This window comes from Gasterosteus aculeatus, chromosome 1 (genome assembly GCF_964276395.1).
Source record: "Gasterosteus aculeatus chromosome 1, fGasAcu3.hap1.1, whole genome shotgun sequence".
In the NCBI taxonomy this organism is placed as follows: domain Eukaryota; kingdom Metazoa; phylum Chordata; class Actinopteri; order Perciformes; family Gasterosteidae; genus Gasterosteus; species Gasterosteus aculeatus.
In genome coordinates, this window is record NC_135688.1 from 27,142,127 (window position 1) to 27,164,228 (window position 22,102).

The window sequence follows — 22,102 nt, forward strand, 5'->3', positions numbered from 1 at the left end:
TGTTTAAATCCCAAACATGTGCTCCATGCCGAGAAAAGGCTCTGTCCTTTGTGTCCGCATCCCTGGGACATTCCTCCTCTATCAATGTTGCAGAAAATACTCGACACATTTAAGAGGCTGCAGAAAAGTATAGTTATACTGTTATTGGAGTATTTAAACAAACACGTTGGGCTCATTTTGCAGCTCAAGTCGACATTTTCAAGTGACTACAACAGGAACCACGAGAACAATGTTTTTATCACTGCAGGTTTCTCAATCCATGCCAGAGACTTTGCACATTCATTTGGGTCGACACTCGTATCTAGAGGCAGACCCAGCCGCTGTGGTACCACTGCTGCCCACACGCGCTGCAGGTCACAAAGGTCACGGCGTCCTCGTCGGGGCCGCTCTGCCTCACCCACGCTGGCAGGAAGAGGGTCCCCCTGGACACCTGCGTCACCCGACAGTCCGACCCCCCGCATCTTTTGCAGCGGATCCTCTGCGTCGGCGTGCCTTCGACCCCTCGAGGGAGCTGCCTCTCGCTGACCCCCCGGAACGAGTACTCCTCCCTGAGCTGCCGCAGCTCCGCGTTGGCCATCTCCTCCGCGGACATCCGGGCGAAGGCCTCGGCCGACAGGGAGCCGCTCAGGAGGCCCCGGGCCAGGTGCCGGTTTTTAGGATTCCTCAAGTTGGCCACCTTGCTCCTCACGCGTGCTTTGTACTTGGCGGGTTTGTGGAGCTCGTGGATGTGCCGCTCGATGTCGCCGGCCAGCTCTGCGGCCGCGCCTCCGTCGGGAAGTTGGGGGCGGAGGGCAGCGAGAAGGAGCTGAACACATTTGGATCTCTCGGGCGAGAAAGCGCACGACGCGGATGGGCCCTGTGCTGAGGAAAAAAGGCCGGCTTCCGCCGCCGGGGAGGAGGCTTCTTGTCGCGCACGCTTGGCTTGGCTGTTGCTTGTCTGTGCTGAATCAGCGCAGGTGTCTCCCCCACCCTCGGCCTCCTGCGGGGGAGACATCCGGCGAGGGAGGCCGGGGGGATCCTCTGGGCTCTCTGTCTGCACGGCACAGTGGACCATCTCCTCTGCATCCATGGTGGCTGCAATCAGAGAGACAAGATGCTTAAACAGAAAAATGAGACCTAAACAATAAATATATGCAACGCAATAAAAAGTGATTTCGAGTTTGTGCACCATTCAACGCTTATAAATACTGCTCTTTTACCTGCAGTCCCCACTTCACACGAGCAGGAAGCCAGGAAACGTCTGCGAGGGAGCAGCCATGTTGGATCGGTGTGAGAAACATGCAGTGGCCCAAAGTCCCATGTAGATGGCGGCGGAACCTCACAGAGCGACGTCCCTCGGCGAGGCCTTTGGGCCCGTGTGACATAAGTTTACGATGCAGAAACTCAATGGGCCGGAGGCTGAGAACTGATGCCACCTGTTTTGGTTACATTTCTGTTTCCTGTAATCCGTTGGACTGCGGGCATTATTCTGCAAAGGAGGCATAATTGTGAGCCCGAGTGAAGGGAGTGTCATCCTGAATCCTGTAATCCTCCTCGTGGTATTTTTGTGGTGTGTCGCATCTGTTATTGTGTCACAATAGCAGGGCCTCGCAGTTGTGCTGTGGTTTGTGCAGAATGTACAGTGGGATTAGCTCTTTTTGGGAGGATTTACTTGCGTGCCTTTAGCTCTGGCAGGTTATTGCACATTTAGAAACCACTCTAGATTTCTGTGTATTTTCATAACCCCCTTTTTTTTAATATGTTGACAATAACAACAAAGCTGGATTAACAGCGTAGGCGGAAGCGAGGGTATGTATTCCTATTAATCTCTGTGATTGTGACTATTGGTGTCTCTGCAGGGTTGTGATGCTGGGTTTCTGCGTGCAGAAACAAGCAGCGCTCACATACCAAACAGTTTGCAGACCAGAATTCTTCAGAAGAGCGGACGTTATTGCAGTACGAGATGAGGCAAGCCTCCTCGGCTGTTCTGCAATTATATGTTACTGAGGAAGAAGATGAATGACTCTGCAGGATAATTCATGGTTGTGAGGCTTAGAAATGTTTGCGTGCGTTTTGAAACCTCGACATCGGAGAGAGACGATTTAGCTGTTAGAAGCTCCTCAGAGCCGGTTTGATATAAGCACACACTGTTTTGTTTTTTCAATTTGCGCATGTATTAATTCAACACGATTTGAATGTGGAAAGCACGTCACTGAATGTGGCAACAACATGTGAGTGCAATTTAGGGGCCGGGTGTAAAGTATTCATGGAAATGGGGGGATTATGTTTGGCTTTTTAAGTCATTGATTTTTCTTTTTGTTGTTGCGATTTCCACTTTCGAATTGAGAAAAAAATCAACTTCCCCCATTTAAGAGAGATTTCAGCCTGAAAGACACTTTAATAACACAATTTTGTCTTTTGTCTGATGTTTATCTGTCAGGGCGTATTTAATGGTTGCTGCCTGTGAATGAAAAGAAGGCTGCCTCGCTCCACGGGAACCACATATTATTTATAACATGAATAAAAGCAGCCCCATTAATCAAAGGTTGACCCCTCCCATAGATGTTATTATTCACACAAAAATAACTCCTTGACATATGAACAGCTTAGTGGGGTGCCATTATGTAACCTGAGGTATGACATCACCCTCCTTGTCTAATATTTAAAATCTGCACTCAAGACTGATGCAGCAGGGACAATGGCGGCGGAGGCCTGCAAGGGAGCACTGATGGGGTTTCTCTCCCCGCAACAAACGGCCGACTCCCAAGCTTTCAAACGTTGGATGTGCAAGTTTTTGTTGCTTTCTGTCTTTTTCGGTGCGTGTGTGTGTCCGTGCAGATGGGTGGGGTCCAGCTGGAGTGAAGCAAAGAGACAAAACCCTCTTTTGTCGGTCCGACACTCTGCAGACCCCCCCACCCACCATGTCTTGTGATTCTCCAACCGCACACGACTGGAATGCACAAAGGGACACACAAGGCCTCCTGGGATCTTATCAGGTATTTTCACTCCAGCCTGTTGTGCTCTGCTCTCTTGTCCGTGGGAGTGGAATTTTACCGGCCGTGGCGTCCATTCGCCAACGGGTGGCGCTCTCTGCTCTGCGCTGACTTCACTGGAGCTGCACCTCTGGTGCAGACACTTGATGGCATGTAGGGATGAGTGCGCACACACTCACACACACACACACACACACACACATTCACTACCTCTCGATAAACACCGAGGAGGCCTCTCTTGTTAAAGTGATCAGTTTCTTCATGGACAGACATTCATGACAACAGGGTAAATGCCCAAGAGACCCCCCCCCCACCTGAGAACACCGCCGACGCACACAACTATACAGCACGAGTGGCACAGCAAATGAATGAAAGGTGGTCACAAAGATGGAACGACAAGTCGCCCCTCCCCCTCCCGCCTGGAGTTTCTTTGTGTCTCATTGTCAATGACAGTTAACATTATTATTGTAGGAATGTACACATGTTATCGAGGGGGAGGGGAGGTTACAGAAGGGGGAGGGTTGTGTATTTTCGGAAGAGAGAAAAACTTTCCCATCACACTGAACGCTGTGTCTTCATTTCCTCTTTCACTTTGGCGTCGAAAAAGAGACCGTTACCTTCAAACTGGCCTTTGTTCCGTTTGCTAAATTTAAGACTCTCGATCTGCGTGGACTTTGCGTTCCACAAAAGCATCTTATTTGCCTTTTTCAGCCATTACTGCTGGAATGAGTTTTGCTGATTAAATGCTGGGTGAAGATGACTCTATTTATCATGAGAAGTGAGTTGTATCCTGTTCAACATATTTGTGCAGATGTTATCGGTCTGAAATAAGGTCAAAGAGTCACGCTGCAGGAGGAAAATTTACTTCTATTCTGCATCTGAGCTAAATGGCCTTTGACATGTGGTGCGTGAGCGAGGGGGGCGGGGGGGCAGCCATGACCCATCTCACACACACACACACACACACACACACACACACACACACACACACACACACCCATCACGACCTTGATGGTGATAACAGACGACTGAAGTGAACCCTTTTTTTGTTTCCTTTCATTCTGCTTCGATTCGACTCTCTGAAATGTTTCTATTTTCAGGGTTGCGGACCAGACAACGTGTCACGGCTTCTATCTGGTGCTTCTTACCAATCTCGCATCGCTTCCGGCAGGAAGTGAGACTCCCCTAAACATGCAACCACCAACACCAGCGACTGTGTCTATTTCGGTTCAACATTGCCCTTTTTTTCTCCTGTGAGACTGTCAGAGCCAGTAACAATAAGGAAGTGAGTGTGAACAACAGTCACACAAAACATTCGTGCCGCTTCTGGCATTTTCTTGCAGTGTGATCTGTGTCTCTTACACACACACACACACACACACACACACACGCACACACCAGACACATGGCCGGCCTTATGGGAAATCCCACCACCCCCGAAATAACGGCGGCCTCCACTGACGGCCATCAGTAACGGAGGGGCGACGCTCCGAGGGCCCGCTGTGCACAGGTGTGAGGGGCCGCTGTTTGCATCAGATTACCGGTTCCAGAGTACCAGTTATTCTCATTATGGCTAATTAGTGGCCTTTTATGAGAGACCTGTCAGTGACTCATTTTCATAAAAAGCTGTAACTTCAACGTCAATTATCCATACGACAAAGTTCATAAAGGTGTGTTCAAGCACCTTGAAGATAAGAGCTGAGTGTTCTTTTGTCTCGCCGGGCGGCGCCTTGTGTGGGAAGGACCACCGCCACACAAGGCTTTTTGTCTGATGCGACCATATCTTCAGATATGAACAAGAACTTTGCTCCACAATTCTCTGTTGCTGCTAAACTTAAGGCCAAAAGCGTCTCCGCACAACACAACGATCCAACTTGCACGTGCATGATGTATTTATTTTCCAAAACAGAAATGACGGAGGCTGCACGTACCGTCCTTCTAGCCTCTCCCCCCTCCTCCTCTCCCCTCTCCTCTCCCCCCTCCTCTCCCCCCTCCTCTCCCCCCTCCTCTCCCCCCTCCTCCTCTCCCCTCTCCTCTCCCCCCTCCTCTCCCCCCTCCCTTCTCTGGTCATTTCCGTTGGGTGATTGAGTGAGTTCCAGAATTCCCACAGTAAAGACTGGCGGGCCTGCAGTGCGTTCGGCCAGGACGCGTCTTTACCCGTCTCGCTTCTCCCTCCTCTCCTCATTTCCTGCTCCCTACCTTCCTCTCCTCTTCTCCTCATTTCCTGCTCCCTACCTTCCTCTCCTCTTCTCCTCCTGCCGCCCTGGCAAAGCCAAACGCCATTACCTCCACATCCTCCACTTCTCCCCTCGCCGTCTGATGGACGCACGATCAGCAGCCTTAGCAGGAGGAGCGAAGTGGTGCGTGAAAAGTGGGAAAGAGTGTGGGATGAAGTGTGTTCACAGACACACAAACACACACACTTTTTATTGGATGCATGTGTTTGTGTGCGCGCTCCCACAGATTCCTGCCGGGTCATGTGGCGAAGACGTTAGCAGCCAAGTGAGAGCAGGAGTCACCACCTCTCTCTCTCTCTCTCTCTCTCTCTCCCCCTTTGTCCTGTAAGTAATCAATAGAGAAACGCGCTGCAACCACGACACACACTGTTTGGTTTGAGTCTGGAGACGAGAAGCCAGCAAACAGATTAGGTGTCAAAAATAAATAAATGAGGTGCGATCACACCCTGAATCACACCCTTGCGTTCAATTCCGTCATCATCTAAATGGCAACATATCAGTGTTTAAAGGGAGACTGTGTTAGGCAGTGAGAGGAGATGAGTCAAACTCCCTCCTGCAGACGGAAAGCTGAACTTATACAAAGCGCACACGCACATTTCACGTTTTACACACAGCTTATAATGTTGGCATCTGAGGGAAGATGCTGGGGAACTGATTTTAATGAGTTCTATCTCCCCATCCATCGTAATTTTAGGTAACAACGCTTCATTTTCTGTTCCCTCCTTCCCATCCAACCACAGAGTATCGGTAAATAATATGGCGTTCCCTTTTAAAGGAAGGAGAAAAGGCTGCAGAGGTCAAGCAAACCTCTCACACGCGCTGGGTGTGAACGCACACGACTGGACATCACACACATTCGATAAGCCTCTGCTGCCGCCCCGCTGCTTCTGCAAATAGTTGACCTCTGAACTGCTCGCCGCGTGGAATGTGTGTCAGACGCAGTTGGTGGTTGGCCGAATTTCATCCCTTTCTGCAGCTGAAACTCCAGTGAGAGGATGAACGCTGCTCTCGCTATCGGGTTTCGGCGTGATAAAACGCACATGTGCGCGGTGTAAGCGGGGCGGTCGAGGGCCGCCGCTCTCTTCATTTCGCTTGGCTTTGAACCGCAGTCCTTTGTTGCTCGGCCGATCTGAGGCGAAGCCCCCCCCCCCCGCCGCGTCTGACTTCCTCGCTTTCAGCCAGCGTGCAGCACTCGCCTCGGCCACGAAAGGGGAACTTTAAAGTGAGACAAACAGCTCAGAGGAAGTGACACTTGACAGGAGGAAGGTGAGCCGTCGCGCCGTCTACCATCGAGGTGGCTTGCTTTACTCCAGCTCAAGTGGAAACAGCTCAAGTGGTGCAACCTGCCAACAAAGGTTTCTTCTGGGACTTCCTGAAATAAAAGTAATAAAATAGATTCGCACTGACGACAAGTGATATCATTCCGTCAAGTGTGCACGCAATTGTGATTTTTAGCAGGTGAATCTCGTAAGCTTTTTTTATAAGCTATAAAAGCCCCAAATAAATTCTGCGTGCGTCGATTACGGCTTAATAGAAACAGTTAAAGCGAAGACAAATTGACTGTATTAGCCAGCAGTTGCATCAGCAGTTAAGAATTAGTGGATGACTATTCTTGGTAAACGTACCAAAAGCAGTGAATGTTGGGATTTGACAATGTGAGTCGGTGAATCGTAGCAGCTGTGGTAAGAGGGTAAATATTTAATGTCAGGCTGGTTTAGTGGTTCATGAACTCTCCCTGGCTAAATAAGGCCAAAAAGTGCGGAAAGGAAGGGGGAGAGAGAGAGAAAGAAGGGGAGGAGCAACATAGATGATGTCATGCGTTTCACCGTAAAATGAGGGGATGGAGTCATCAGGGGAGAAACACTTACATCAGAGTTTCTCTTTTCTTTTTCTCCCAAATTCCATCGAAACGATGGACGACGGCCACAACGCACACCCTCGATCTGGCCGTTTGTTGCCATCAGAGGAAAGAGGGAAAGAATGAAGGAAGGCGTGTAGGGCCAAAGTCCCGCATGAGGTTCCTATTGAACAAAGACTGAGTCAGCAGTCGACTGCTACGAAAGCGGTTTTAACGATATCTGGTGAGACATTTTGTGGACTGAAGTCTCCACATTAGGTAAACAAAGGCCGGCGGGTTTGATGCAAGTGACGATCTGGAATAACGCATCCAAAGTTGTCTCGGAGCTCATGTGGAGGCTTCTTTGTCCGCCGCTGGTTTTCATTCCGACGCATAAAGACACATTCAGACACATTCAGCCGCTCACATCTGACAAAACAAGCAACAGGAAAGAGAACAGACACCTCCTTGTGTGCTCTCGGCCCCCCCGGTTTGCACAAATAGTTGCCCCCGCTGTTATCAAGCCTGGGTCACACTTCCTGTCTTTCTGCATTGGCGCAAAGGATTCTGGGAATTAGCTGAAGGTACAGGGGGGGGCATCGACCCGCGCCTCCCTCCCATCAACGTTCTCTGCGCCCGCCTCTGCTGGCAACAGGAAGTCAGCGCTCCCACTTCCTCGTTGGCGAGAGCAAATGCAGAAGTGGAGAGTCGCGTTCGGAGGAAGGTCGCTCTCAGTTCTCCATCCGAACCTCTTCGTCTTCTCGCTCCCCGTTATCAGCGCTCAAAGCGTTATCAGCGCTTGTTCTTCTTTTTCTTAGCCAGGGAAACATAACAGACGGGTCATTCTATTGTGTAGCGCATATGTGACTCCCATGAAGCGCTGAGAGGCTCCAGGGAATAACCATAAAATGAGGAAGACATAGAGTTAAATGTCGATCAAATGTGGACGCAGAGAAGAGTTTGCCCACTGCTGTCGTCGCCTTAATAATAAACACCATTCCTCCCACATTCCTGAAACAATGGCTGCTCTCTGTCCAGAAGTCTGTGGCTCTCCAGCTCAGGGACGTGTGATGGAGTAGAATAAATAACTCTTCATGGGGCAACATACTGCCTGTGTAACGGGAAGGTCGTCTGACTGGTTTCAGCGAAACGGAGGAAGAGCCGGCCCACATTCTCCAGCGCTGACCTCATGCTTGGAAACCCAGCGTTCTTGCCCCAAACCGAAAAAAAAATAAAAGAATTGATGCGAATCCAATAGCCAGCTGACCCTCGGGTGGATCGTGTGTTGCAGCACACACTTTCTCTGAATATCGCTCTGCATGATGCATGAGCAGTTCCTCCTTCCTGCAAACACAAATTTAACATTTCTTGGAGTTTCTAGGGCCTAAGTGAAAAACAAGCTGTTGGTTCCTTACTTTCGCCCTCTTTCTCTTCCCCTGAAAGAAGCAATTACTGTTATCACAGCTTCGATTACCAGAGATAAGGGGCCAGATTGTGAAATGCCTCCACAGAAAATGGGAGCTCGCTCATTCGTGGCCAAATATGGTTGCGTGCTGGCTAAAAATGAGGTAAGAGCGACAGATTTGAGGTTGTGTGCGTGTGCTCCATGTGGACGTCACAGGAAGAAGAGGCTTGTTTTTGGACGTCTGTGCTGTGAACCCCCCCCCCCCCCCCGCCTCCCCCAGGTGGGGTCTCAAAGCAGTGTCAGCTTTGAAAAGTCTACACCCGCTGCACCTGCTGTGCACGAAAAACGCCTTCACTAACATTTCCCGTCCAGGAAGTCTCATGCATATTCATCTTCTCCCTCTTACTTTACCTGCCACAGTCGATTCATCAGCCGTGTATGGGCACACTCAACAAAGGCGGCTAATGAGCAGGAATGCCCACAGATCAGTGAAACGGCACGACAGATGTCGCTGCGGGGGGTCCCTGTTATTGGGCGGCTGTTGCTCGCTAACTAACGGCGCCCCCCGCCTGCAGACAATGGCAGGCCCGGCTCCTCCCGCCGCGGCTGAGTTCAGGCCGTAGAGGAAAGACAACAGCGGGGGAGAGCGGGTGATGGTTTGGAGGGGTGGGGAGCCACTACGGCTGCCACAGAGGACCCTTCCGAAAATATAGGGAAAGGGTGAGGAAGAGAGACTGCTGGGGGAGCATTTTTAATCGTATGACAGCTCGCTTTGCCAGCTCAAGATGAAGTGCGGCACGTTGGAGCTTTACTGGCGGCTTCCTGCCGCAGTTTCGGCAGGATGGTTTCCGAGAGTTGAGCCGGAGAGAACATAAGAATCTATGAAAGTGTTTGCTGCCTTAATGCCGCAGCTGAATGATAAACAGAGGTGTTACTTTCCACATATTTATAGATTTCCGGGCGGCTGCTTCGTGGGTTCAACAAAACTCAATCCTCACTCGCAGAATCCCAAACGTTCACAGGTTTTGACGTCACTCTTCATTTAACAGCATCAATGGAACAGAAGTAGGTTACAGTGAATTCCATCTGCTGCAGAGGCTCGCTCCAAAGTCTGAGGAATGCACAACAGGACACATGGCCGGAGAAGGAGGAATGTTGGCAATTACGGCGGGCCTGTGTGCCCCCCCCCCCCCCGTGTCTGTGTGTGTGAGCCACCACGTGCAAACCATTCCTCCACCATCTATCTGCCTTCAATGTGCCACTAGATGGATGCAGGGATTACATAAACAGAGTCAGATTGGCTGCCTCTAAGCATGGCAGGAGGATTGGTCTACACAGATGCATCCTGGGGGATTATGGGTAATATTGGAAAGGTGCATTAAGGGCAGACTGTCTGTCCGTCCCTCCGTCTGTCAATAGACAACGAGAAAAAATGTGACTCTTATTTGTGCGGTATATTTCAAAATAAAAGTCCCACAAGAAAAGAAATGCGGTCAATCTCTCTGAGAAACTGGGACACGTAAGTGTTTAAAGACATTTGTCCACAGGTTAGAGGCTCTGTGGCTTCCTGCCCACAAGTTGCCTTTCTACCATGATGTTTTACTTGCTTGAAGCAGCTCAGAAAGCTTCACGTACGACGGATGACAGTGGCAGGTCTGCTCATGCTGCCCCCCCCCAGAAAACTGCAAGTCACAGTCACACGAGCTAAGAGACGCCAAACAGAGGATCAGCTTGATTCGCCGCCATTGATTTCTCGAGCCATCTGCTCCTTTTTTGGCCCCGGCGGGCGTTTCCATGACAACGCAGTGTTGATAAATGGAGGAGAGTTTTATTTAAGTCTGCAATCTGTTCATGTTTTGGAGCAAATTCTACGCTGCCTCTTTCGGCCACTGATGTGAAGCTGTAATCCCCCGGATCAACCTTTTTATGACAGAGTTCTATTAAAAAAAAGCTACTTCTACATTTCAATTCAGGAAGCTTACAGTGGTTTTCTTAGAAAACAGCTTCTCCTGTTCGAGAACAGGTTGACTTCTATCTGCTTGGGGAACAAATATCTGTAGCATGAAGGCTGCAGTCAGGAAATCTCTCTTTTAATCCAAGCATGCTTTTTTGGACGTGTACTTTAAATGTTTTTTAAAGGGGGCAATTATCTTCGGGGAGAAGGGGAGATAATTAATGGTCACTTCAACTTCAAGTAGAATTGCTGTTGGACATTTTATGTGTCCTTGACAAACGGGCTGCTGATTCAGCATCCATGTCAGCGGGGGACAATGTCACATAAATGCTTGAAATGTTGGCGGGCCATGTCAACATCAGCGTCATTGTGCCGCCCCGAGGCACCTCAAGCACCGTCCCTGAGCCTGTCTGTCAGTCCGTCTGTCAGTCTGTCGGGAGTTACGTAAGGTCCAGCCAGAGGACACACACACACAAACGTTTTGAGCGGACCTGCACTTCTGTCCCAAATGTCCACTCGCCTCTATTTGCTCGGCATCTTGTCCGGGTGGATCGGCGTGCTTTTCTGCCTCTCGACGGCCTGGTCGGTGCCAATGAGTCCAACTGGCGTGGAAGCTCACGGAGGTTTTTTTCTCAAAGAACGGTGCACCTTTGCTGCTGCCAGGAACGCGCATCGGTCTGCCCTTTCTATTGAGAGTAACATACATGCAGCCCTCTTTCGTAGCCACGAGCGCCGGTTGTCCTATTTGTTCAGCACCGGGGTCCGTCTTTGCACTTCGCCCCTCTGGCGAGCCGCGATCCGACATAGATGTGCGAAAGACAGGATCCACCTTGCGTCACTGTGCGAATAGATTGGCCCCTGATGGCTGCATGTTGTCCGTAGAACTATCACATCGGCTTAGGCAAGGCGGCCAGAGGCTGCTAGCCGCTAGCGTTGGCCTATTGTGCAGAGACGGCATTGTGGGCAAACTCCGGCTTTCATTTGACCGCTATCTAATCTCGGTTAGCCGGCTGGAATGCAAATGGAGGGCAAATCTGTTCAAATGCTCGACCATCCGAGCTTCAAGGCCCTGCTTTACATTCTGAGTTTCGCCCACTTTGACTGGAGGTTGTTTCAAGCTGCTCTGGTTCGTCTCCACTTACGGCCACAATGTCAACACACTCTTTGTGCTGTTTATCATTGTTCCTTTTAAAGACGCCTCAAAAAGGCAGTGTTTACACTTTGGATTCAGCATTAAGTAACGGCCGTTAAACGCTTCGTCCCAAGTGCAGTTCAGTCCCACAAGGTGAGATCAGACCTTCACATGGCACCCGGTATGTTTCATCTCTGCGGGGAGTGTCCATACGTCACAATGCTTTCGGCACCACACCAGATGCCTCCACTGCCTTTTCTGGGTGTCCCCCCCCCCCCCCCGGTGTTGTTGGAGACGACTGAAGGACGAGGAGACCTCCCACAGACTGGAAAACACTGCGGCCGCTAGACGATACACATCTCACTCCTCGAATGCAGCGCCACAACACCGGGGCGGCACGAGTCTCCCCCGCTCGCCGGGCCACCCTTGCGTTTTTCGGGAGGATTTGTTATGGACAATGAGAGATCGAGGGTGGGCCTGTTTCTGGGAAGTCACCCCACTGTGACCTTCGGAGGACGACGAGCGGCCGGGGGACGGGGTGGGCGGACGAAAGGATGGGAGGGGGATTCTTCCTCCTCCCGAACGCACCCTCTCTGCTTAATCCTCTGCTGCTTCGTCTCAGGTTTCCCACCGGGGCCGAGGGCCCGAGCCTGGAGAAACGCTCCCTCTTAATCAAATGAAAACAAGGGGCAGATTGAGGAGGGATTCAGTTGGCTCTCGCTGCGGAAGATTTGGGCTGCAGGAGTTTCATTCGTCACGTGCTCACAATGAGCTGCTTCTGTTGGCCTCAAGTTGAACGCAGATATATTATGAGTTTATTAAGGGTTTTGTTAAAATGGGAGCGTTTCTCTTATCAAAGGCCTTTCAGGGGAATGTCGTCCCACCGTCATCTCTCTTGTCCAACTTGTCCGCGTTCCTCTCCCACATCAGCTGTTCCCGCCTACGTGATCCGAACTACATGGGAATGCTGATCTGTTGCGTAACTGGTGGGATGAAATCTCAGAATTCCCCGCGTCAGTCTAAACATTTACATTCTCATGAGAGCCGTGTCCGAAGATGAAGCTTCTTAGACCGGGCGCTTTGCTGTATACAGACATACAGATACATCTTGTCTTAGCATAAGAAAATGGGCGATAAAGACACCGTGACTACTCACATCAAGGCATGAGCGCTAACACAATTATTGCCGTCGTGCCCGTCTTGGCGGCCTGCCTACGCTGGGGAACTGGCAGTTTTTCAGGGGCCAGAATGGGGCAGCGGGGGAACAATAGGGGCGTGGGTGGCGTTTTTGGAACTCGGCCCATTGCGGCAGTTGCCGGAGCAAGTCCTGTGTGCCAGATCCGCAGACAAAGAGGCTGAGCGGGCGCTCACCCGGGCTGGAGTCCAGTCGGACTTGGATTGGGGGGGGGGGGGGTTGTAGGCTTTATTTCAAGAGGGGGCCTCAACAGCCAAAAAGACACAGGGAGCGGCTGTTTCCCCCTGCAAGGACGCCGAGAGGCGATCAGGCATCTGGGAACGGCTCAAATCCTTGGAACGAGCTTCTGGGGGGAATCACAGCAGCTTTCTGCGGGTCTGTTTAGCGGATTTAGTGTCCGAGCAGCATTAGTGCATGTTCTTCTCAGTGTTCAAACACGTGGATCCTCTTTCGTCCTCGCTCATTGGTTTCCTTTTTCCTCAGTGGCGTGTAACCTCTTCACATTTTGTCCCCTTGGCTTGTTTTCATGGGAACTATAAACCGCTATAAACAAACCATGATTCATTAATCCTGACCTCAGAACAACGCGGCTTGACCTTTGATACCCCGATGGAGGAAATTAGGCGGAATTGAAGGCAGCGGAGGCAAAGGCTTGCACCACAAACAGGAAGAGCAATCAGCTGCCCGACTTCCTTGTGCAGCCGCAACAGAAGAACCGTCCCGGCGCGTCTTATTTTGGAGGACAGAACTTGCAGAGGCCTTGAGAGCGGCTTTCTTAAGACTAAACACTTAGACCACAGGCTGCTCTCATTTATTCTAGTGTAGCAAATGTTCAACAGCGACTATCAAACAGCCAAATATCGCTGGTGAAAATTCGCGTCTGTTGCCGTGGCGACAGCGTGTAGACCACGCATGACGGACACTGCCTGCATCGACTGGTGGTGAACGTGGGTCAAAACATCTTGACGTGGTCTTTTAAAATGTTGCTGCAAATGTAATTTGGTGATGAACTGAGTAACATTATGACATTAATTCTCTTAGTTGCATTAACGTTATATTTTTTACATATTGTTTACCAGACAACACAAGTTCCACCAAGCGAGTTTATTAAATACAACATCTGAGGCACATGCATCACTCTCCAGCTTATCAGCTCTGAAAAATACCCCCTCAGCTGGATGTGCCCCCCCTTCCCCCCTTGAAGATAGAGACACATCCTGTGACATTTAAAAAGCAAGCGGAACTCGGCTGCGTTGCACAAAACTAATTCTGAAACGTTGCTACCAAAAGCAGCAGGCACCAGTAAATGATACAGTGTGAGAGGAAGTAAAGTGCAGCCAGACTTCCCTTTTTGGGACAGAGCCAGCACACAAAACATATATTAAAAAAATAAATAATTAAAAAACAGCGCTGGAAAGGCCGAGGAAGCCGAGCAGTCTTTGGCGCCGACCGGGGGCTCATTCCTCCCACGTGGGGTGAAAACCCTGGGGGGGGGGGTGCGTCCCAGAGCGGGCGAAGACAAGAAAAGAAGAATACATTTGAGATGTTGCGGGTTTGGGCTGAACTCACAACCTCTGGCTGCACCCGGCTGGACAAAGACCACATCTGAAACGCTAAGTGCAGGTTTGGCCACAGAAATGAGAACATGAACTCCAAATCAATTCCGCAAACTGCTGCGATTATAACGAGCTTCATACTCCTGTTGATCCCTCGGGAAATTGGATCCACTCGGGGCAGGGTCAAAGGTCGGGCTCGGTGGTGCCAGAGGTTTAAGGAGAGATTTAAACAACTTCTCAGGGAAAACAGGGCTTGAACGAAGGACACAGCAGCGCCTTCGCGAAACCACCGTTGTTGTTGTTGTTGTTGTTGTTGTTGTTGTTGTTTCCACACTGACCTGCAGCTTCCCGACAAACAGGCCGATGTCACGGGAACCACTGATGCTTCAAAAGGTCGGGGTGACAATGTCCAGCAGCCCGCTTCACTGCGATAACGCGTGTTTTTGCCAAAGTGGGCGTTCTCAGTTAGACAATTCACTTCCTGTAGACAAAACAACACGAGGTCCCAAATTCCTCAGATGTCTTTGAGAGAAAACGTACGTTCTGTGTCGTGCACGTCTGCGTTCATGTCCGTGACTGAGCTGGGTCGCTCTTCCTGAAATCGAGCTCACTAGAACACGTTCCGGGAATTTCCGCTCGGCTATTGTTGAACCAATCGACCAAAAGATAAATGTAGAGCTCCTGGAGGGTTTGGCTCTGTGAGCGTCCAACATGCAGACGTAGCGGAGGGGAAAGCGAGTCATTACGTCGCTACGCGTCCAGATGGAGAAGCTGCAATAAACCTCGGGAGGAGGCAAATGTTTCCGCTGACGACGGGAAAATCGGCTCTCCGGGTTTTTAAAATCTCTTGGCAGTCGCGAGCGAGTTCGTGTGTGTGTGTGTGCATTTGGATCTACGGGCGTAAACGCAGGTGTGTGTGGGATGTTTGTATGAAGTTTAATCACGGCTAACGCAGCAGATCCGCAGCTCGGCCTTCCTTTTCCCCGACAGACACAGAGGGGTCGTCTTAATGCATCAGCTATTCACATCTTGACATGGTTGTTTTTCTTTGCATTCTTCGTCCCATAAATACATTTCCCAATGGAGAACCAAACAGCAGAGTGTCTGTATTTTGGGGACAACAACGTGATGGTGTCTACTATCAACTCTTGGCAGGATGGCGGGAGTCCAGCTCCCCTGTTGTGGTACCTTGCACAGCTTCGGGTTGACCTCGACACACTGTAACTCAGCCTCGACGAGGCGAAACAGAAACACCCCGTCAAACCCCCGCGGGACACGAGGTGAAGTGCCTTGTGGGGGTAGCGTCGAGCGGGAGGCCCTCCGTTAATACTACGAAATGCAACTCGGGCCACGGGACTGATTACGACCTGCGGCGTGTAGCTGTTGCGGCGTGAAGCCTTTGAGCAAACACCGTTTGTGCAACGGCGGGAGTCTCGTGTTGCGTTCGTGTGATGTAAGGCCGCGAGGAAGCTTTAAGGAAGCCGGAAAGAGCGCGGAATGAGATGAGGCGGCCTCGCGTTGATAGCGCGTGTGCGTGATGAGCTGATGGACGGCAGAAGAGAGGAACCCCTCCAGGCCACGCGGAGAGAAGCAACTCCACCCTGATGAAGGGGAGAGAAAAAAACTGAGAGACGTCATTCATCGGTATAATTTGTGAGCAGCAGCAGCAGCACGCGGCCTCCGCGGGCAGCTTTGGGTCACAGTTCGGTGAAAGACTTCATCGAGTCAGGACAACGCTGGTGTGACCTTGTGCAAGAATACAATCATGAGCTTCTTCTTTATCCATTTAATGCAACTTCACACTATATTTCAACCCCCTTTGTTCAACAGTTGCATTAAACAATGTTCAGTGGCACAATAACTGTGTGTTTAAGAGCTGTCTCAGGCTCTGCATATCGTGGGCTTAATTATTAATAAAGCCCTAATAAGGACATGACACGGCTAAGCTCGTTATTGGCAAGAGGCCCGTAATTAAGCGGCTCTCTCCAGGGACTGCACGGTAATTAACACTCATCTTTTCTACATGTATTTTAAACTGACTGGAAACCCTCCAGCTCATCTCAAATAAAACTGCAACGTACAGTATAAAGCAGCACCAAAAGCGCCAGGTGTCTGCAGCAGCAATCCTCCCCTCGGGGGAGACGGGGGAGACGGGGGGGGGGGCAGATCGCCCCTTCGGCCGCACTTCAGAGTGCGCTGTTGGGTGGAAACACCTCACCGAGGCGCACTGGTTCCGTGCAACGCTCTGACTAATGCGTTTAAAAGGCCATAGTGGGCCCTATTTAGCGGGCAACGTTCATCTGGGGGCTCATCTGGGGGCCACGCTGTCAGAGCATGCCCGGGGGGTGACCAACCCGAGCCGCAGCCCGCTGCTGTAGCGTAGGACCCCGCCCGCTCTCTGCACCACTGATGCTTAACCAGCCAGCTGTGCTCTCATGCATTGATGTCGTAATTAGCTAAATCACAACCGTTTAACTGACTTTTTCCGATCCACAGGATCTGGTGTAATTGTAGTTGATGCAACAAGAGAGCCGGCACTCACATTATGGGTGGTTTAGGGCGGTTTCTGAGCCAACAGTGCACGTCTGCTCTTTGTTTTATAGCTAATGGTAGGCTCGTGAGTGCGCTTTGAGTCTTTGTTCACAAAAGTGCTATAAAAGGTTTGTTCCTGCATCCTGCGGATGCAGAGCAGCACTTATCTGTAAACACATTGAACAAGGAGGACATGCCTGGTGAAACACTTTGTTGACATGTGTCCTATATGAGATGAACTTACTACTTTTTCATACATTGCTTCAGTGAACTCTGTGACTCAACACACATAAAGTGTGATTGTATTATCACTTTATCCATTAAACAAAACACTTTAAACCAGAATGAAGGAGACCTCTAAGTCTCAATGTAATATCGAGGGCTCTTTTTGTCCAACAACAGTAGACAAGACCATCAGTTACTTGACTTAGGCTTCTTCTAAATAGATTTTTTTCTCCAGATCAGATTACTGGACCAAATCACGCAGGTTCCCCAGAAACTCCTTTGCTTAGTTAAATATTTATTCACAATTCGATTCATAGCCGTTTCAAATGCCGCCGCGAAGTCCCATCCTATGAGCTAACGCGCGGCTGCTCATACCGCCCGTGCTCGCCATGTGTCGATAGGAAACAGCGGCCGTGGGACAAATGCTGCATATTTGCAGGGCCACATGCAACTTGATATTCAGCTGAGACAACCAGCGCTCAACAACAGCACAAGGGTATTAAGCGTATTAAAGCTAATGGTCAGGTGGTAACGCGCGGCACATCCCTGCTCCAAATGCCAAATGCGGCTCCTGGGTGGGTAGTTGCCATGGAAATGGAGAGCAGACCCAGTGTTTGTCTCCGCTGGCGATGGAAAGGTAATTGACTCGAGCGCTCGGCTGTGTGGAAAAACAACCTGCAGATAATATATAGCACGGCCAACGGGAGGACGCTTGGGGGGGGGTGAGCTTTGCTAACATGTGGCTGTTCATTTATTTCTCCTCCAATAAAGGAGCGATGAGCTCGCTTTGAGATAAACATGCTTTGCAGACTTCATCATCAGAATGGACAATGTTAGCTGCAAATATTTGATGATTCAATATTTAATTAAAAATACAGATGTCATCGCAGTGGCGAGATATCAAATCACAGACTTCAGGATGGCTCGTCATCTGGGAACCACGAATGTGCTCCATGCCTGAGGCCTCCAAAACCTCGCACTTGTTCACTGGATGCATCTCTTGGCTAATCGGGTTAATCGGTCGCAGAGACGAGAGGCTGCAGGAGACAGACGGGCCTTAATCCACCGCCCGTTTGTCACACAACAACCGGACCGGCTTAATGTCCAGCGCTTTCCAAGGAGAAACCGTCCCCGAGCGGCCCACAAGCATCCGACCGCCCAACTCCACTAATGGCGCGTTGCCACCGAGCGGTACAGTACGGTACGGTACAGGTTGGGTCAGTACCCTTTTATTTGTGTCTCCACTGCCAAAAGTTGAGAATCCGAACCGTACCACTTTTTGGGTACCCTTCTGTTGGGGTACCTGGCACAGTTTCTGGAATACACCACGCCTATCAAGTAAGGGTACTGTTGGCAACCCGACCCGTACCGAACCACACCGCTCGGTGGAAACGCGCCATAAGTGACTCAGCAGCAGCTGTTCCCGCGGTTTTCCAGGCAGCGGATAGCCGCCCCGGCGCAGCTCAAATCCTTCGTCACTGTCTTTCCGGGTGAGTCCGTGCTGCGGGTCCCGTGTGTGCAGCATGCCGGGGGGGGGGGGGGGAGAGTGGTGATGCAAACGATCGGAGGATCTGCAAAGGTTTGGCTGCCCTGCTCCTCCACACCCCCCCATGCAGATTAATGCATTAAGAGCAACTGATTTAGCACAAATCCACTTACACGACATACAAGAGTTGCGGACTATTTTGTGACCCGAGATCATTCTGGCATCGGCTTGGGAAGAAACTGGCTGAGAAACCTTGCTGACTATAGTGAAGCCACAATATACAGGTCAAATACTCAAATGCAGATTTGTGCAGCAGGCACAGCGGATACATGCTGATCAAAGGGGTGGAGTCCTTGCAGGCCCAGTCACATAAAAGTGACAGCGATGTCATGCTAATGGCATTAAGGCTTTGCAGGTAGAGGCTAACTCAGGACAAAGGGTTGTGTAAATCTCCCGCTGAGGCCGGACTCTTGGGTCAAGGCCCGCTGTCCCAACACCAGCGAAACAACACCTGAACGGATTCACTTTTGCCCTCCCAAATGTTCACTGATTTTAGAGGGTTCGTTGGTGGCAAGAGTTTACTTCCTAGATTGTAGGACTACTTTCTCCAGTCATCGGGAGCTTGGTCCGATCACATGTCAGTTCCCGCTCTACAAACACGGATACAAAGCGCATCTCCTGTGCCGGTAAATCCCTGCTGCGCCTGAGACCTTTAAGCCTTTTAATAGTGCACAGCCTCATCCCTTAAGTAATGCTAAAGCATTGTTTGGCAACTGAACAGTGCAAGTTGGGGAAATGTGGGTCAGACAGGCTTTAAGACGTTGCAAATGTGATGCACTTCTAAAAGCGCCGGTTTGTGAGTAAGTGTGGATGAAAACGTGAGGACGCCAGAAGAAGCACTCTGCGGCACAATTCTTTTAGTAACAAATTTTTTATTACAACATTTCACGTTTTTTTTCCATTTCTAGTGATGTTTTGTGGCAGGGTAACATGGCTGCTGGAACGACTGAGGATGCCGATCTACCGTTGAAAGCACACAAATGGAATCAATTGCAGGTATATTTTGCGTTTCCTCATCAGAGACAATTCAGACAGATTGCATCACAAGAGCCACCATGAATTGCTTCGACAAAAGGGCGTCAAAATCAAACGGTAAATGAGGTCCATTTGAGCGGCTCCGGGATCTGGGTGGAATCCGTTGTATTTTTATCCTCGTGATATATAGAAAAAAAAAAAAAGTCTCAATTTTTACATTTTGGCCGATGTACAAACAAAGTTGTGCATTTCCGAAAAGACAAAGAAACAATAACACGCCTCAGCTCGGGCCAAAAAGCAGCCGCACAGGAAGCCGGGGGTTGGTGGCGTTTCGGGGGACGCCGATGAGCTTCCTGGGCCGCGCCCCGCCCCCTTTTTAGAGCACACTTCAGCGACTCCCCTCGAGTCTGCCTCCACAACCTCCCCCCCCTCGAGGTGGCATATTTTAAAGGAGGCGAGGGCCGCCCCCGACGACAAAAGAAAAGAAAAAAAGACAAGTGTCCCTCGTCCACAGACTGTGCAGCTTGGTTATTGTTGTCGTGTCATACTTTCGGTTACAAAGTTATACATCTAGAAGAAGTGGCTGAAAACAAGGCAATGCGGGGGAGGAGGGGTGGGGGTGGGAGTGCGGTGTACAGTGCATGACGGGGGTGAGGGGGGGGGGGGGGCTTCACGACTTCTCTGACGCCTTCTCCTGTTCGATGACTGCGGGAGAGAAGAAAATGAAAGTAGGTGAGACGACGCCGCTCCGAGCGTCAAGTTATACACAAGAGTAAAAGCACAGAAACAGCCGAGGGGGATGTGATGTAACCACACACACACGATGGAGGAAATGTAAAGCTCACCATCTTGTGTAGGCAGGGGATTCTTCTCCTGGGTCTCGGTCTTCTTCAGCTTGGACTTGTCGAAGCTGCTCACTTCTGAAACGTCGGGCTTGGCGTCACTCATATTTGCAGGTTGTCTGAAACATCAAAAAGGACAGAAAAAAACACGCACGCGACACTTAAAAACTGGGGCCAATGTGCAAGGAGGCAAATGTAAACATCTGATTTGTGTTTATCGGGCTGTTGTAATGCTGTCAAACAAGTAAAAACCAGCAGACGAGGTCCACCCGGACTTCCCTCGGCTTATCGGTCTAAGGGCGTTGCCTAAAATCTCAGTGGCCGAAAAATAGTTCAACTCCATGCGCGAACCGGGGACTACTTTCTCGCCTCTTAATGTGCCTCCGCCTGCTTTTGTTCGCCCCAGCGTGCGTCCCGTTAGCAGACACGCGCGTGTTGCGCAGCTGCACGGCGCGTGTGCGAGATATTCTTCTAAAAAAAATGAAAAAAAAACGTATAAAATGTGTAAATACCGTAATCCAGCGGTAAAAGATGGATTCATTAAGTGTCCACGAGGAAGGAGTGAAACATCCGCAAAGGCGCTTCTTCCCCTCCGGACCGCAATCTGAAGGAAACCACCGCCCAGATGCGCATTTTTTGCACCTTTGCGTGAGGCTTAAAATCCAAGTTCAACTGCGTTCAATGAAAATATTCACCAAACAAAATAAATTGTGGCCAAATGAGAGTGCATAGTTTAAATAACGGAACCACGCAGCACGAGCACTAACGGGACACAAAGGAAACGGTCCGACGCGCGTGAACGTGCAAAGACAAAAGGTAAAGGGCGCGCACACGCTCGCCGTGTCGTCACCGCGCGCTCTGTAATTAGCTAATTAGACGTTAAAACAAACAAACTTCAAGTTCGGAGCGATGCTCGCATGTCTCGCGGCTGTTTCGGCGCTCGCTCGACGCGCTCGACGGGGCGGCTCGGCGGACGGCGGCTTACCGGCGCGTCGGAGGATGGCTGGAAGGCGTCTTGGTCGGTGCGTCGCAGCAGTAGTGGCGCGTGCTGGCGCAGGCACGAGATATAGTCAGAAATATGCTAATGACGTCTGACATCACCGGCTCGCATCCTCCCCCCCCCCCTCCCATCGCGAGATGTCCATCCTCGTGCTGAAACCAGACATAAAATCAGCCGAGAGGAACCTCGTATCGGGAAAGAAATGGAACTATTTACTATTTCTATTGGGTTGACACTTCACTTTACCACCACTAGATGTTTTATTTGAAATTCACCGTCAGTCGGAGAGTTTCATGACTAAATGTCTCTTATTGATATGAATATCACTTTGTTTCTGCACGTTAGTGCAGCAGCGCCCCCTGGTGGCAGATGCGTCCTCATATTGATGCGTCAGCGTGTCACTGAGGATGACGTTTCTCTCCTTTGTTGGCTGATGAAGTAATCGGGCACCTGATTGAGTCAGAGACAGTTATTGGCGGAGGACGTATTCAGACGTATGTAACCAATCAGTTTAATCTCTGGTGTCATTCAAATGAAACAAACAAAAAGCAACCAAGTAAGCAAGAAAGTGACCTTTGAGCTAAAGAGAAGTGAGATAACATGTAAAGTGTTAGAGAAACACACTGTTACCTGAAAATAGGCTTATAGGCAGCCATTTTTAAAAGTTTTTAAAAAAGGTATTAAAAGTTTAATA

General features: G+C 50.3%; 1 protein-coding gene and 1 long non-coding RNA gene across 2 annotated transcripts; both read right to left on the reverse strand.

The window, feature by feature from the left end:
- Positions 1-123: 123 nt before the first annotated feature.
- tceanc (transcription elongation factor A N-terminal and central domain containing) lies at positions 124-1,472 on the reverse strand. Its single transcript, XM_040174619.2, has 2 exons — positions 1,200-1,472; positions 124-1,074 (listed from the first exon to the last, which is right to left on the reverse strand). Exon 2 carries the CDS (start codon positions 1,067-1,069, stop codon positions 302-304), a length of 768 nt encoding a protein of 255 aa, XP_040030553.2. The 5' UTR covers positions 1,070-1,074; positions 1,200-1,472; the 3' UTR covers positions 124-301.
- Positions 1,473-19,446: 17,974 nt separating this feature from the next.
- LOC120823221 (uncharacterized) lies at positions 19,447-21,769 on the reverse strand. The gene is made up of 3 exons (XR_005712834.2): positions 21,394-21,769; positions 20,412-20,527; positions 19,447-20,271 (listed from the first exon to the last, which is right to left on the reverse strand). It is a non-coding gene; the product is annotated as an uncharacterized LOC120823221 (long non-coding RNA).
- Between the last annotated feature and the right edge of the window lie 333 nt (positions 21,770-22,102).